The 15,125-nt window shown below is 40.6% G+C and overlaps 2 protein-coding genes and 1 long non-coding RNA gene across 3 annotated transcripts; 2 read left to right on the forward strand and 1 right to left on the reverse strand.

Annotated features, from left to right (window-relative positions):
* Positions 1 to 6,946: 6,946 nt before the first annotated feature.
* LOC131336659 (cold-regulated 413 plasma membrane protein 2) lies at positions 6,947 to 11,607 on the forward strand. The gene is made up of 4 exons (XM_058372567.1): positions 6,947 to 7,425; positions 9,694 to 9,801; positions 9,886 to 9,956; positions 11,156 to 11,607. The coding sequence occupies exons 1-4, from the start codon at positions 7,253 to 7,255 to the stop codon at positions 11,407 to 11,409; spliced, it is 606 nt and encodes a 201-aa protein (XP_058228550.1). The 5' UTR covers positions 6,947 to 7,252; the 3' UTR covers positions 11,410 to 11,607.
* Positions 11,553 to 11,991, reverse strand: LOC131336660 (uncharacterized). Its single transcript, XR_009202903.1, has 2 exons — positions 11,853 to 11,991; positions 11,553 to 11,790 (listed from the first exon to the last, which is right to left on the reverse strand). It is a non-coding gene; the product is annotated as an uncharacterized LOC131336660 (long non-coding RNA).
* A 597-nt stretch (positions 11,992 to 12,588) lies between these two features.
* LOC131336658 (oxygen-evolving enhancer protein 1, chloroplastic-like) lies at positions 12,589 to 14,814 on the forward strand. The gene is made up of 2 exons (XM_058372566.1): positions 12,589 to 12,996; positions 13,907 to 14,814. The coding sequence occupies exons 1-2, from the start codon at positions 12,757 to 12,759 to the stop codon at positions 14,660 to 14,662; spliced, it is 996 nt and encodes a 331-aa protein (XP_058228549.1). The 5' UTR covers positions 12,589 to 12,756; the 3' UTR covers positions 14,663 to 14,814.
* Positions 14,815 to 15,125: the final 311 nt, after the last annotated feature.

The raw sequence follows: 15,125 nt of genomic DNA on the forward strand, positions 1-15,125 counted from the left end.
CAGAGGCCTACAGAAAAGATGAAGGCATAATTACCCTATTTTGGAGGATGGAGCAAAGGACTAAGGCGGTCATACCTTCGGCCATTGCCTTTTGGCTGTTGATTTCAACCTCTTTGATCTTTAAGGGGCTGAGGAGGCCGCAGGAACGTCTTTAGGAGCATCTCCTAGACATACCAGTACAGAGGAAGTTTAGTCAAACTTCAGAGGCTTAAAAAAGGAATAAGACAATAAGGAGCCTCTGAATTACCTTTTCTTTTTATACTTAAGGTAGGTGAAGGACTGATTTGTTGTAGAGGCATATGAATGCCAGGTTCGGGCGCTCTAGCAGGACTGGGCAGAAGCGTGGTCAAGACCTCCAGGTATGAATTGAAGAAGTGCATTCTTGTATAGCCTCCCCACCAGCTATCAAACTTGGCGCCCTTGTCAGTACGTTCAACGTAAGTATGAAAGGCAAAGTTCTTCCTCATCTCAGGGAGAAGGTTCCTAACTCGTTCTAGGTCTCTCGGTTGGATCACAGGCCTGTCAGTAACGTCCTCATTCAAGGACTGATATGGGGGCACTGGGGTGAGCTGACAAAGGCCAAACTGTCTGGCGAATTGGGCTGCGTTGTAGTACTCAACTCCACATTTGTAGTTTGTGGGAGTAAAGGCCATTCCATACATAAGATCTCGTGAGATCAAGAAGCTGGTCCAAACCTCCATATGATCATCATAATCATCACCCGGATCTGATGCCCCTTGCTTCAACCACCAGGGTACTGTATCCCTAGTAAATGGCATCTAGTTCTTTCCCATTCCCTTGAGTTCGTAATAGAAAAACTTGAAGTAAGTACCAAACGCATATCTTGGACCACAGGCGTTAATATAATGAAAGCCATAGCAGGTATGGTCTGGATTTTTGGTCATAGGTCGAGCGAACTTAGGGAAGTAGGACCAGAGCCATAGAGTGATGATCCACAGTGGACCAGGGGCAAATATGAACTTGTTGCTTATTAATTCTTTCATCCCATGATAGAGGTGAGTCAAGACTAAAGGGCCTAGTGCTAACTTTTGCCCTGAAGCAAGGGCACAGGCCAAGTCTATGAAGTCTTTGGTAACTCTATTTGCAGAAACGCAAAAAATAAACTTGTTCAGCCAGTAAAGGAGAAAAGCTACGTGTTCACTATCCTCTACATGACTTTTTTTGGCATAATGATTTATGAAGGGAGAGAAAGACAGAGGCTCTTTGTGCTCGAAGTAGGGGGTTTTCTAGGATAGAAAGTAATTGGCCTCAATCCCGTGAGGATGGAGGCCTGTCAAGAAAGCAATATCCTGAAGAGTAGGACTCATAAGGCCTACCTTGAAGTGAAACGAGTTCGTTGTCACCGACCAGAACTGAGATGCAGCAAGGAATAAGTTCTTTTCCATGTCGATCAGGGATCGACCAAGCAAGATAGAGTCTCGGATCCCTATTTGCCGCCATAAATCCCCTTTGGCTTCCAACATCTGATCAAGCCATTCCACGTATTTTGCATTAGGCCTATGCCAAAGCCGGTTGGGAATGTCTGTAGTAAATCGACTCCAATCAAGGCTTGGAGACTCGAAAGGAAGGACCTTTTCTGCCAGTGGGTACATTGGGGCGAGTTAAGATGGAAACCTTAATTGGAAAGCAGGTCCAAGCCCAACCCGGTCAGCGTTAGCAATCACCATAACGTCGTTGGTTACTGTTATGCGTTCCTCTACTAAGATTTTTCAAATCTGCACAGCTAAGCTATTAGGGTTTAGGGGAGGCGTATGGGCTTTATGGGTAGCCATCGCTTCAAGGGTTCGGATGCAAGATCAAGGAACAACAATGGATCAGGGTCTTTGAGCTCTGTTAAATTCGGATGAGTAGAGATATTGAGAGGATAGAGAAACAAGAATGAAGTTTGAAGATGACGATACAAGATTCGAGGGGTACCGTTGCACTTATCTCACTTGGGATTTCAAAAATTAAAATGGCAATTGAAGAGATAAGACTCTTGATTGACCCGAAAAGGTCCTGGCGGTTTCAAAGGCTGCATGCAAACCAATGCAAGGCCTAGGGAGATGACACGTGTCCCCTAGGCCCAAATAGGTGATAATGATTTCAGCCGATAGGACTCTTCGGTGGGGTTTCTATCCCAAAGTTATTGGGATTTGTTTCAATTCAAAACGTGGGGAAGTCCCAACCCAATTAGAAGACATATTTGGAGATTTAAAAGTTGTTAGGCTTAATTAAAGTCTGATCATCTTTTAAAATTCAAGCATTTAAGAATTTGGGAGGGGTTTTTTAGGCTAATCTAAGCCTAATTATCTCTTTATTTTTTTAAATCCACTGATAAGGACTTGTTTGGTTTGCCAAAAACTACACTCTGTCCTAATCGACAGGCCTAGATCTTGAACAAGGTCAAGGCCTGGGGGCATTGTTTACACCCGTTTTTGGCACCCAGTCCTGGGCAAGCGTTGGACAACCATTTAATTATTATTCAATTAAATTGGGCCATAAAATGAAGAGTCGTTGGGCTAAGATTAATGGGCCAAGGCAATATCAATTGGGCCCGTTCAATTTTAGTCCAAACCGGATGTAGAATCAAAAAGTCATGGGCCGTGGGCTACGTTGTTTGAATAATAAATAAGGCTCAGCTAGCCTTTAATAAGGCCTGTTACATTCTTGAAGGCCCATGACCTATGAGGAGCAAAAGGACGAAAAAATGGGAATAGCTGCACATGGCTATTTGACTTAATCAAATTAGCCCATTATTCATTAATGCCCACAGAAAAAGGGAATGAGGTGGCCTATTACTTGTCAACTGCCCATGGAAATAGGAGGTGGAATACCCAATATTTCCAATAACTTCCCATGATCAAGAATAAACACATGGGTAATTGTTATTTACCTCCAATAATCACCCATGATCCCACTAAATATGTTAGTGGGTGGTTATTGCGGACACGTGGCAGCATCCGGAGCTCACATGGGACACATGTTAGCTCGTGGTGAAGGCGGGAAACTTGGCTTAGATCTGGACCAGTGCAATATTTGTCTATGATCTTTTATAACTTCCAATAACTACCAATTAGCCCATGATTTCATAAATTGGAAGTTACAAGGGACACATGGCGCCACGAGGAAAAGCCAACACATCCGTTTGTATGCAGAATCGAAGACCCTTGGCCTATAAATATTAGAAGAGAAGAAGAAAAAAGGGTTCACACACCAATCAAGCTCAACGCTTAAAACCAAAGCCTTCCCAGCGAAGCAACTATCTCATTTCTCCCTCATTTCTATCTCTCTTGTACCCCCAATTTTGTTATTACGACATAATAAAGTTATTCATATCTCCCTTGTATCCCCAACTTTATTATTACGACATAATAAAGTTATTCTTACGTTGTTACTTCTTTTCCTACACTGTTAGAAAATTATTAAGTCATCGCTCGTAGAGGCAAAACCACGGACCTTCACTGCAATCCAGCCTTTAGGTTGCAGCACTATCACCCTCACAGATTCGAAGTCAGAAAATGGGCACTTAGTCCTTCACGTTGGACGCGACAAGTCCTGTCACGCCCGCTTAGTCCTTGAGTTACTTCGGAGTCGAAACAGGAACTCAACAATAGTTTCTGTTATGTTTTGAGTTTTGTATGCAGTTGTCCGACTAGGGGGATCCGGATCCTTTATAACGATTTCTCTGTAAGGTTCGTGTGAAGGTTTAATGAGAGAATGACACCTCACAAATGAAGGGATCCAACGGCAGATAACCAGGCTCTCATTCTGTAACAAAAAATTGCGTCGTTTGGCAAGCAAAGACACATGCGGAGAAGTAACGCTGCTTAAATTGTACTTTCCCTTCCCATTCGCATGTCTGGCTTCCCAAAGAAACCTCTCTCTCTCTCTCTCCCTCTCCATTTGTCTTCTCCTCTGGCCTCTTTTAGCATCCCTTGCTGACCCAATCGAAGTGCAGGGCCGCCTTCTTTCTTCTCCAAGTAAATCAGATGTAGAAAACACTAGTGGAAATTCAAATCCAAGGCTCGGTGAACTCTTTACAAGGAATCGAAGTCAAACATAAACTTATAATTTTAGTGAAGATCAATGCTGAAGAAGATTGTTATTTTCTCCGTTCGAAATTGCAGTTGGAAAGGGGTTCTATGTGAGGAACAAACTTGTTTTGGTCGGGAACAGTAAAAAAAGAAAAAGGAAAAGTAGGCCGCAATTTCGGTAGTTGTTTCGTTTATTCTCCGTTTGTGTTTTGTTTGCCACACGACGTTATTTTGTTTAAAAAGAAGAGGGCTTGGTTATCTACCGTTAGATCCCTTCATTTGTGAGGTGTCACTCTCCCATTAAAATTCTTACACGATCTTCACAGAGGAATCCTCGTAGAGGATCCGGATCCCTACTAGGGCAGTGCCGATTTGCACTTGAAGGGGTTCAATAAGGAAAGACAAGTTTTCGTCAGGCGACATTTGAAAATTGGCTTTGGTTCTTTTTAGTAATTCTTATAGAATGATTATGATACTATTAATGAATTAAATCGCAAGAAATTGTTGATACCAAATATTAAATGACACCACACTTCATAATGCAACAGTAAACTACGATGTTAGCAAACAAAACACAAGGTCAAATCTTTGTCTATAGACTCTATACCATAATAAGAGTTTTTTTTTTCTTTTTATCCCCTAAACTATGGATATTTTCTCTATTTAGTCCATAAATTATCAATTTGATAACTGAATCCAAAAGATAACGGAAACTAGAAATTTGGACGGAAAATGTCACATAAGGCCTTATTTGGGACTCTGTAAAGCTGACACATGATTATGAGAGCCTTAGAGATAAAAATTAATTATGACTCTTTAGGATAAAACGATCAGAAAAATAAGACATTCGCATCAGTTCAAACAGATTGAAAATTGGAGTGTCCTTGCAAATAAAAATTGCAACGATTATCTTCTTCCCTCGGGGCTCGGGGTTTCCCTTGATACATCCATCCACTCATGAATTTCCGGTTCATGCAGCTGTTAAATGTTACTCCTACTCCATACTGAGAATCACATGGCCTGTTGGGACCATCTATATATGCATCTACTGAGGAGGAGGAGGAGGCGGCGGCGGGTAAAAATGTGGTTTTGCTCCACTCCTCGCCTAAAAATAATTGCCCTTTTTATTTTTGTTTTCAATATCAAACTCTCTAAAGTACAAACCATGCATGCGGAATCCTGTCTTATGTTCTCTTCTTTTCCAATCATTTTAGATTCTCATGCCCTATAGTGAAACATCTTTCTAGTATAAGTTAGCGTCTCCATATCTACCAGGGCAACAGAATTACAAAGATTGAATGTCGTTCTTATTCCATCACCAAAAAGCCATGTTTACACTCAATACATTTCGTAGAGAAAGATTGAATACACCATAGGAACTTACCCGAGAGAGAGAGAGAGAGAGAGGGCGAGAGAGAGAGAGAGAGATAGATGTGTTTTGTACCGGTTATAATGGGCTAAACATATTGTTTCGGGTACGTACAAGAATGGATCGACTCAATATACAGGAACATCTTGGCAATAAGCCACTTGTGTCTTTTCAGATTGGTCTAGTACTGGTCATTAATTAGACTTGGTAGTTTGTTTTTTCATAGGTCTCAGTTTTGAAACCTCCTAGGTGTTATCAACTCTTTTGCAACTAGTTTATAAAGAGCTTTTCGACTTTAAATGAGCCTCCACTAGTGAATGGTGTCCTTCTCTGTTTAGGATCATGATTGATGCCAACGCGGTTGTGAAGATAGAATGTGGCTTTTCTACAATGTTGCCATGTTCCTTTCCCTATTCCCTTATTTGTTTAACTTTGTGAGCCATTTTAATCCTACCGACTTGACTTTAATCCCTGTTTCACTATTCACCAGAACAGAGAATTGGGTTATTCTCAATCAGCTAACTGGGTGATCATCAATTGGTTGACATTGCCCATTTTGCCATTTGGTGTACAGTGATATCGTCTATCCATTTTCAGTTCCTGGCCCAGTCCAAATTAAAATATTAGCCGGGCCTACCATTTCTCAAATTGGGCTTAAATCTGAGTGAGTGATAGACCCCAACCCACCCACCCACCCCACCCCCCCCCCCCCCCCCCCAGCTCTCTCCCTCTCTCAATTAGAGCATCTCCAATCCACCTCTATTTCTCTAAAATAGAGGATGGATGTGACACATTGAGGGGAGATTTTATAATTTATTCTCTTTTTTCTTCACTTTTTGTAATTTTTGGGAGAATTTTTGAGGGGCCCACCGTCCTTTTTAGAATTTGGTCCTCTAAAAGTAAATTTGGTCCTCTAAAAATGGAGGATCAAAAGTAAATTTGGAGTACAAAATTCCTCCAAAACTCTAAAAAGGACGATGGGTCCCTCAAAGATTCTCCCAAAAAGTACAAAAAGTGAAGAAAAAATGGAATAAATTACAAAATCTCCCCTCAATGTGTTACATCCATCCTCTATTTTGGATGGATTGGAGATGCTCTTAGAGGGGTCAAACGAGCTGGACTGATACATGCAAGGTTTTAGACGTACCGGCAGCGGCACCGAAATGGGCCGAGCATAGTATGGCACGGTTCTAGACGGACATGAAAGAGCACTGGCACGAGGCACAACACAACCAATACTAAGTTGTTTGTATTCACACAATTATTTTTTTGGACTGAATACGGTTGGAGATGTGCCAACACAGACATGATACGACATGACACAATTAAATAAATGGATCGACACAGCACGACAAAAAAAAGAGGGCACGACATGAAACGAAGCATCATTTAGGTACCAGTACCACTAAAATAGGGGAAAATGGAATAAAGGTCATCACCATACAAAAACAAAAATGCTAATCACACAAAAATTTAAATACAATATCAAACACAACATCTTACATATATATGGTTCCACACAGACTACAACACCTGTACATTCAAGCACCAGGCGGCTGGCAGGCAGGCATCACTCATTCCATTCAAGCACCAAAACGAACTACTCCATCCACCTCTACAAGCGCACCACGTGGCAACTTCCTAAACGGACACCCGAACTTACCGTTTTGGGAAACCCGTAAAACTCGCACCGTTTGTACGCTCGTTGCTTGATCTCCAACTGAAGCATCGCATCTCATCGCTGTACACATACATAAATTCACAAACACTAGCAAACTGTGCTCTTGTGATCTAAACCCTCTCTCTCTGTTTCGATAATTCAGATCCGTGCGAGTATAAGAGAAAAATGGGAAGGAGATCAATGGGGTTCTTGGCGGATCCAGCCGATGCTGAAATGATCGACTCGGATATCAACGAGCTGAAGATCGCGGCCAAGCGACTGATTAGCCACGCCACCAAGCTCGGTGGGCTAGGGTTCGGCACTTCCTTCCTCAAATGGGTCGCCTCCTTTGCTGCTATGTGAGTTCTCACTTAATCTACAATCTGCATTCCCTTGTACTACATTCACAATTATGCGTGTTTACTCTTGTTTGTGTACAAACTCGGGCTTTGAGATGTGTTGATGTGTTTGATTGAATTGTTGCTGATCTGTTTTGAACTTGGCAATGCCATACCTACTGGTGGATTATGGTGGGGTGTCATGGTAGCAGGGGCGGCTGGAGAATTCTAACCCAGCGGCGAAAGAAATGTATAAAAACATCTTACATACAAAACACTATGTAAAATATTATATTTAGTTCGATTGAAAACTTATCGGCTAGTTTATTTAGTTCAATTTAAACACTATATTTTGTTAAAAAAAAAACTGGGAACCAATCCCACCAACAGTAATCTCAGTTTGCGTGGCTACTCCATAAAGTGGAGCCCATTGAACTGTTATTTCACTTAAGCTTTTGTTTGCGGGTAGGATGACCTAGAGAATTTTGCTCTGGGGAGTCGATCTAGAGACTTGTGTTTGTAAGGGACTTACTTCTGCTCTCCTTACCACTTGAGCTACAATTATTGAGTTGTTCTCTCGAAGGGACAGTTGTTGAAGGAGAAAGGTGCATGGAGAAATACGAAGTGAAGTGTGAACCAAATTCAACCTCTGGTTGAAATTATGACTTGAGGAATTTGAGCTGCAAGTAGATTTCTCTGTGCATAGTTTGTTGAATTTTTTTCAGGGTAGGTAGTGTTACAGATTGTTGAATAACTATGTAAAAAATGTCAATTATGCTGATACCCTTTTGTCAAGAAAGGGAACGAAAGAAAAAACGCTCTGTCTCCCTACCTTTTTGGTGGATAACTTTTAACTTGATTAAATATTTACTCTTTTCGCTATCCTTGCTGTCATTGTGAAGTTTCATATGGGAAAAACTTGACCTATTTGAGTTGTTTTTTTCTGAATTCCTAACTTGATGTTAGCTGCTGTGCATCAATATATTTTATTTGACTTGGATTAGGAAATCTTTTTGGGCAGCCTTGTTAGGCTAGAAATCTAAATCCCCGTGAAATAAAAGTGGATTAGTTGGCTGTTTGGTATGCTTGGGATGATGCGGACGAATATACGATGATGTTGATGTTGATTAAAAGGCACCAACTCAATCGATTTGCATGTTAGGCCTATTACATGATGTTTTACTAAATTCCCTTGGCCTCATAGATATTGTTGAGACAGAAGTAGCGTCGCAATACAGGTTGTTTCTTTTATTTACCGTAGTTTTATGCCTCTATCATAGACAAAGGGAATTCAGATAATAATTCAAATTTAGAGTCTCAAACGGTTGATTAATGAATTCAAATGGATGAATGCACCAAATATTTGGAAGAAAGCATAAAACGGAATGAAAAGAGAAAAGAAAAGGAATTCATAGGAAAAAGATGCAAAGTAACAATTTCCAAATAGTGAGTTCACTTAATGAAATTTTCTAAGGATTCATGCATATTAGATGAAGGTGATAAGTGTGAGGAAGTTAGCCGGAACAAGTATGTTTAAGGTGCTGTAGCTTTTTGGGGTATTCAGCCATTTTGCAGCAAGATTAGCTATCCAGAGTTGCTATTCAACAATAAGCTTGAAAATGACAATCACTCTTGTTTAGTGATCACCTCACTCATAAATTGAGTAGATTTGCTAACATTGCTAGTTGTACCTGTACCACAACCAATGTCGTCGTACTTTTCAAGGTGCTTGCTACACCTACTGGAAAGAAGTTTTGGCTCTCTTACTGGTGGCATTTACCCAGGCAAAGCATGTTTCGGCTCATTCACTTGAGTTGCCAACCCTAACTGGAGGAAGCTTTCAGAGGAACTCCTGCCAAAATCATTAGGAAAGTGTTGTCCTTTTGTTCTGTCTCTGAATAGATGGAATGACCTTGCCCACTCGTGATAAATGAATAGATTTCCATTGCTGGTAAATTGCATGTTGTCTATGCATCTTCCATAATAGAGACATGCTCTGTCGAGTTTCATTGTATCGAACTTTTTTGAGGATTTTGTTTTTGTTGAAGTCCTGAAGTTACTTTTGTACGTTTAGAAGTCTGCTATTTGTGATAAGCTTTGATTTCTCATATCGGCTCTGTTTTGTTGCTGTTCAAAGCTAGAGAACTTATTTGACAACTACATTCTTTGTTGGATGGTTCATTTCTTCTGTATGGGTCTTTTAGATGTACTGGATATTTTCGTAAACTGGCTTCTGGAGAATCTAGGCAGACTTTAGTACAAGCTACTAACCCTGGATTTTTGCTGCAGTTACTTGTTGATATTGGATCGTACAAACTGGAAAACCAATATTCTGACTTCACTTCTAGTCCCTTATATTTTCTTCAGCCTTCCTTCGGTGTTGTTCAATTTCTTAAGGTGAACATTTCTGTCTTCGCTCTCAATTTGTTTTCTTCTTCATGGAAAGTACTGTTCTTCAAGAGTGTATATTTTTATCTTTAGAGGAGAGGTTGGGAAATGGATTGCTTTCATTGCAGTTGTGCTAAGGCTTTTCTTCCCTCGCCATTTCCCAGGTATGAACCCAGTAACTGTTGTTTACCATTTGTGACAGAATTGGATTCCTTTTTAGTATTAGTTGTTTATTACCTGCAACTGCATACTTTGGCCTGGCGTCGCTGTTGACTACGTTAGTTTGCTAGAATTCTTGCTATATTTACTATTCCATATTTTGTTTCCCCATTCATATGTGGCGAAGCCTAACCAGAAAGAAAGAACCTACAACCTCAAAAGCTGTGCCATTGGTGAACTTTCTACAAACTTCCTGGTTCTAACCTTGGGAATTTGCATAAAACTTCAAATTCTTGATTTGAACATCTCTAGTTGCGTGAGTGGCCTGAAGATCCTTGATTTGAAGTTGCGTGAAAGTTGAGATTCTTGATTTGAATCTTTGCTGTTAACTGAAGGTAAACAGAATCTACAACATCAGTTATGATCATCTTTAGAAATCTGGTAAAGATCGTCCACAGAGCGGTGGATGGCCTTGATGCACGTGTAAAATGTGTACAGAAATCTGGAAGAAAGTGCATATTGAAATAGGTGAAATGTGCCTCAGGATTCTAATCATTTTGGCTCTATTCTTATTTTAACCACCACTCTGAAGGCAGTTGTTAGCATGACCTTAAGATTTAAAAGGGACAACCGCATGAAACTGGTTGCAAGGATTTGAAGAACTAGCTTTCGGTAACAAAATATCATCTGTCAACTAGGCTCATGATTTTTTCGGTAAAGGCACTTTCATTAGAAGCTCAAACAAGGATACAAACCAGTCCAGAAACCAGACCACCATCCCTTCTAGAGGTCATACAAGACCAAACTAGAACACAAAAAAACAAGCCAGAGCATAAAGATATCCCAGGAACACAAAAACGAATCAAAATAAGTTACAACTAGGCTCATGATTTTTTATTTATTTTTTGATCAGCACAACTAGGCTCATGATTATTAATATATTACCATCAGATTCTAATGTTCTGGAAGAAATGTAGTATCACACCATTTCTTATGAAGTGAACTGTTTCCCTACCCCCTGGAGCTACATTTTCTTGCGTTGATAGCCGACATGTAATCCTTACAAGTCAAGAGCCCGACCCTGGCATGTTTTTGATAATTTTCGCAGCAATGAAATTAAACTAGAGCGTACTTTGAGTCGGTGTGTGGTTCTCATTTATTCGCATGTTGTGTCATTTTTATAACTTCTGATGACTGAGTGCAGATTGGCTGGAGATGCCTGGGTCGTTGATTCTTCTTCTCGTGGTGGCCCCCAGCTTCTTCGCAGACACCTTAAAAGATAGCTGGGTTGGGGTAGCAATATGTCTAATAATCGGTTGTTATCTGCTGCAAGAGCACATCAGGGTGTCCGGTGGATTTAGAAATTCCTTCACACAACCCCATGGGATATCAAACACTGTTGGCATTATCCTCTTGCTAGTGTATCCTCTCTGGGCACTTGTTCTCAAGTTCGTCTAGGCTTTACTGCCCCCAGTAAGTGAGCCGTCTTTTGATCCGGAACTTGTGGAGATTCAATCATTATTTCGTTTTACGTCTTGCTTTTTGTAATTGTTTTTTGGACGAACCAATTCATTGGCAGCAGCAATAATTTGCTTTGTTTGGTGAACTTTGTTTGTGATTGCACCCAATCAGAGCAATATAGAAAGTGTTCTCTTAGTCCCTTTTGATACGTATTGATTTTTTTTTTCTTTTCTGTATGATCTGAATTTTAGTATAATGTTGTTTCTTCCAATAACGGGGATATATTTGGTTTTTCTTCAATAACGGAAATATATTTGGAAGAGAGTTAAGGATTAATACAGCTATGATGCGTTGTAGTAATTATCTATTGCATATTTCCTTGAGTATTTCGACTTTCCATTTTCTAGTGTCAACAAAAAAATTTATGCTTGGAGAATAACCTTGAAAATCATTTGGAATTTTCTTCTTAACAAGCCTAATCAGTGCGTAATATGAGTTGTGTCTTCTCATCTCACCTCTTGAACAATACGAGGAATACAATGGGCAATTAGCCTAGAGCAAATGCATATGAATTCTTTTCAGGATGACCGTCGAATCGTTAGCTTTTGTAGTACCGATACTAGATACTAGGAGAGATGTACATATATAGTTACGAAGGTTTTCGAGTTAGTGTTTTTCCACGTATTTAACTGAGTAATTGATATCATGAGTAATGTTACAGTAACCACATTTATGCATTATATCTTGGGTAATCATCTAAAGTGGAATCGATACATTTGGAGATCGCGTCTCCCATTTAAAAACTCAACCAATTTATTTGCGACACATGAGATGGCACCCAACATGATACTCAAAAATATAATTACCTGAGCATTAATGCAATATCATGTGAAACGGGAATTGATTTTCGCACTCCTCAAATTGTTAACCGCACTCCTAATGGGAGTGCAAAAATCAACCTCATATTGATTTTCGAACTCTCTTAAAGAGTGCGGTTAACAATTTGAGGAGTGCAAAAATCACTCTCGAAACTAAAGTATGGGAACAGGTTAAGTAGTAGCACTGGATGCTCATTGGTCAGAAACCCACCATTATCCCAGTCTGAGGAAAGTATCTTTATCCCAAAAATTCATGGCAAAGCCAAATGGCAAAATATGAAGCAACCAATGAAAAAAGACCTTATCCTATCCCCTTATCTTAAAGCAATGCCACCAATGAAGTAACACTTTGTCCACACCCCCTCCTCCTCCATACAATCCAATTCCTACTCCTTTAGTACAGTCCTCCTGAGGGGGTTGTAAATCTGAGAGAGAGAGAGAGAGAGAGAGAGAGAGAGAGAGAACAATGGCAGCCTCCTTACAAGCCGCGGCGACGCTCATGAAACCGGCCAAGGTCGGCGGTCTGGGCCGGAGCAACGTGCAGCCGCTGAGGTCTGCTCAGATAGTTTGCAAGGCGTTCGTCGAGGAGGGCAGTGGAAGACCGAGTTGCGCACTGCAAGCTGGCATGAAGGAATTGGCTCACAAGTGTGCTGATGCTGCCAAGGTTGCTGGCTTTGCTCTTGCCGCTTCTGCCCTCATCGCTTCGGTATGTATACGACAGGCTATCTTGTTCGTTTCCAGCACTGCCTTGTAGAGTTGTAGTAGCTAGTATCGCCTTAGCAGGGTTATTGCTCAATTTCAGTAGTTAATACTATATCCAAACAGGTGGATACGATAGCTATACCTATACTTCGCTTTGGTGGAAGACAAAGTAGACGGTGTCGTGCATTTTGTCTTCCACAAATGCGAACTGTTTTCGTAGCTATTGATATCCGATCGAGCTAATTTTTTACACGAACATACTTACTTATCTATAAGGGCTACAATATAAGCAATTTAGAACACAGTAAACTGGACCAAACTGGATGGGAGCCTGGTCTGAATTCAAGGTCATGTTGGGCATAATTTGATGTCCCCAAACTCAAATATATTTCGTTATGCAGACATCATATGTGCTCTTTACAGTAGAAGGAAATATAGGCCAGACCAAGAACTTTTCAAAGAACCCCCATTCATGGTTCAGTGCAACCTTCTTCGAGTGGTAATATTGCTAATTAGACTATGAGATACTATTGGAATTCAGATATATACTACTGGAATTCTATATCTCAAAATTACACTATTTAATTGGAAAACAAACTGATCCCGTATAATTTGATGGAGTCGAGTTCTCTACGTACCTTTCGTCGATGGAACAAAGAGATATCTCCATTCAAATCGATGAATGATAAAAGAGTAACAACAACAATGATTTTTATGTGAAATTTCAAAGCAGTTCTCAATGTCATTGTTATCATTATGATAATGAAAATTTCTTTTGCTAGTGATTTCATTTTCTTCCAATCCTATTTCTTGAAATGGAGATCTCCACTCCATCTAGACGGATTGACGATTAATTATTTTCTACATTGTCAAGTAGAACAAACTAATTCCTGCATTTCTTGGGACAAACCTAGGGTGCAAATGCAGAGGGGGCTCCCAAAAGGCTAACCTTTGATGAACTCCAAAGCAAGACTTACATGGAAATCAAAGGAACGGGAACCGCTAACCAGTGCCCAATCATAGACGGCGGGGTTGACAAATTCGCCTTCAAGCCCGGGAAATACAACATGAAGAAATTATGCCTAGAACCCACTTCATTCACAGTCAAAGCTGAGAGCGTGAACAAAAACGCCCCGCCGGAGTTCCAAAAAACCAAGCTCATGACCCGCTTAACCTACACCCTCGACGAGATCGAGGGACCCTTCGATGTGTCCCCTGATGGCTCTATCAAGTTTGAGGAGAAAGATGGAATCGACTACGCTGCTGTCACCGTGCAATTGCCCGGTGGCGAGCGTGTCCCGTTCTTATTCACGGTCAAACAGCTGGTGGCGTCAGGAAAACCGGAGAGCTTTGGTGGAGAGTTCCTTGTTCCGTCGTACAGGGGTTCTTCTTTCTTGGACCCTAAGGGAAGGGGTGGTTCCACCGGGTATGACAATGCGGTTGCATTGCCAGCAGGAGGGAGAGGAGATGAGGAGGAGCTTGTAAAGGAGAACATAAAGAATACTTCTTCGTCGACGGGAAAGATTACATTGAGCGTGACGAAGAGTAAGCCGGAGACTGGAGAGGTGATCGGAGTGTTTGAGAGCATTCAGCCGTCCGATACTGATTTGGGTGCGAAGGCACCTAAGGAAGTGAAGATCCAAGGGATCTGGTATGGTCAACTTGAGTAAATAGTGCAATGTTAAACCTGTTGTGTTCAATCTTCGGCTCGGATTTTGATAAAACTTGAAGTGTAACACTGTTGGAGAAAACATTGAGTCTACTATCCTGCTTGTATATTATCATGGCTTTATATATATATGTAATGATGTTTCAGATTTCACGTCTGTTTTTATTTTAGATTTCTAACGATCGAGAGATGGCTTCTCAAGCAAGGTTGTTAAAATATTGCATGCATAGGTGTAGTGAAAATGATAATCAGATCAGTTCAATGGGAAAATTAAGCATCTTGAGCAAAGGCTGCAAAACTCCATGGTTTCGGATTCCACAACTACAAAAAGGTTAAAGAGCTGAAATCTCTAAATCGATGCAATGAATAAACTAAACAATGAACTCCAATCGCACAAAACAAAGTAAAAAAGTATACTTGATGCATAAGGTTTACGTGGAAAACCCCCAAAAAGGACAAACCCG

This window comes from Rhododendron vialii, chromosome 8a (assembly GCF_030253575.1).
Source record: "Rhododendron vialii isolate Sample 1 chromosome 8a, ASM3025357v1".
Lineage (NCBI taxonomy): Eukaryota > Viridiplantae > Streptophyta > Magnoliopsida > Ericales > Ericaceae > Rhododendron > Rhododendron vialii.

Coding starts and splice junctions, on each gene's coding strand:
- LOC131336659 (XM_058372567.1), top strand. CDS start 7,253: ATGGGAAGGAGATCAATGGGGTTCTTGGCGGATCCAGCCGATGCTGAA. Junction 7,426..9,693: donor GTCGCCTCCTTTGCTGCTAT/GTGAGTTCTCAC, acceptor TTTTTGCTGCAG/TTACTTGTTGATATTGGATC. Junction 9,957..11,155: donor CTTCCCTCGCCATTTCCCAG/GTATGAACCCAG, acceptor GACTGAGTGCAG/ATTGGCTGGAGATGCCTGGG.
- LOC131336658 (XM_058372566.1), top strand. CDS start 12,757: ATGGCAGCCTCCTTACAAGCCGCGGCGACGCTCATGAAACCGGCCAAG. Junction 12,997..13,906: donor CTTCTGCCCTCATCGCTTCG/GTATGTATACGA, acceptor GGACAAACCTAG/GGTGCAAATGCAGAGGGGGC.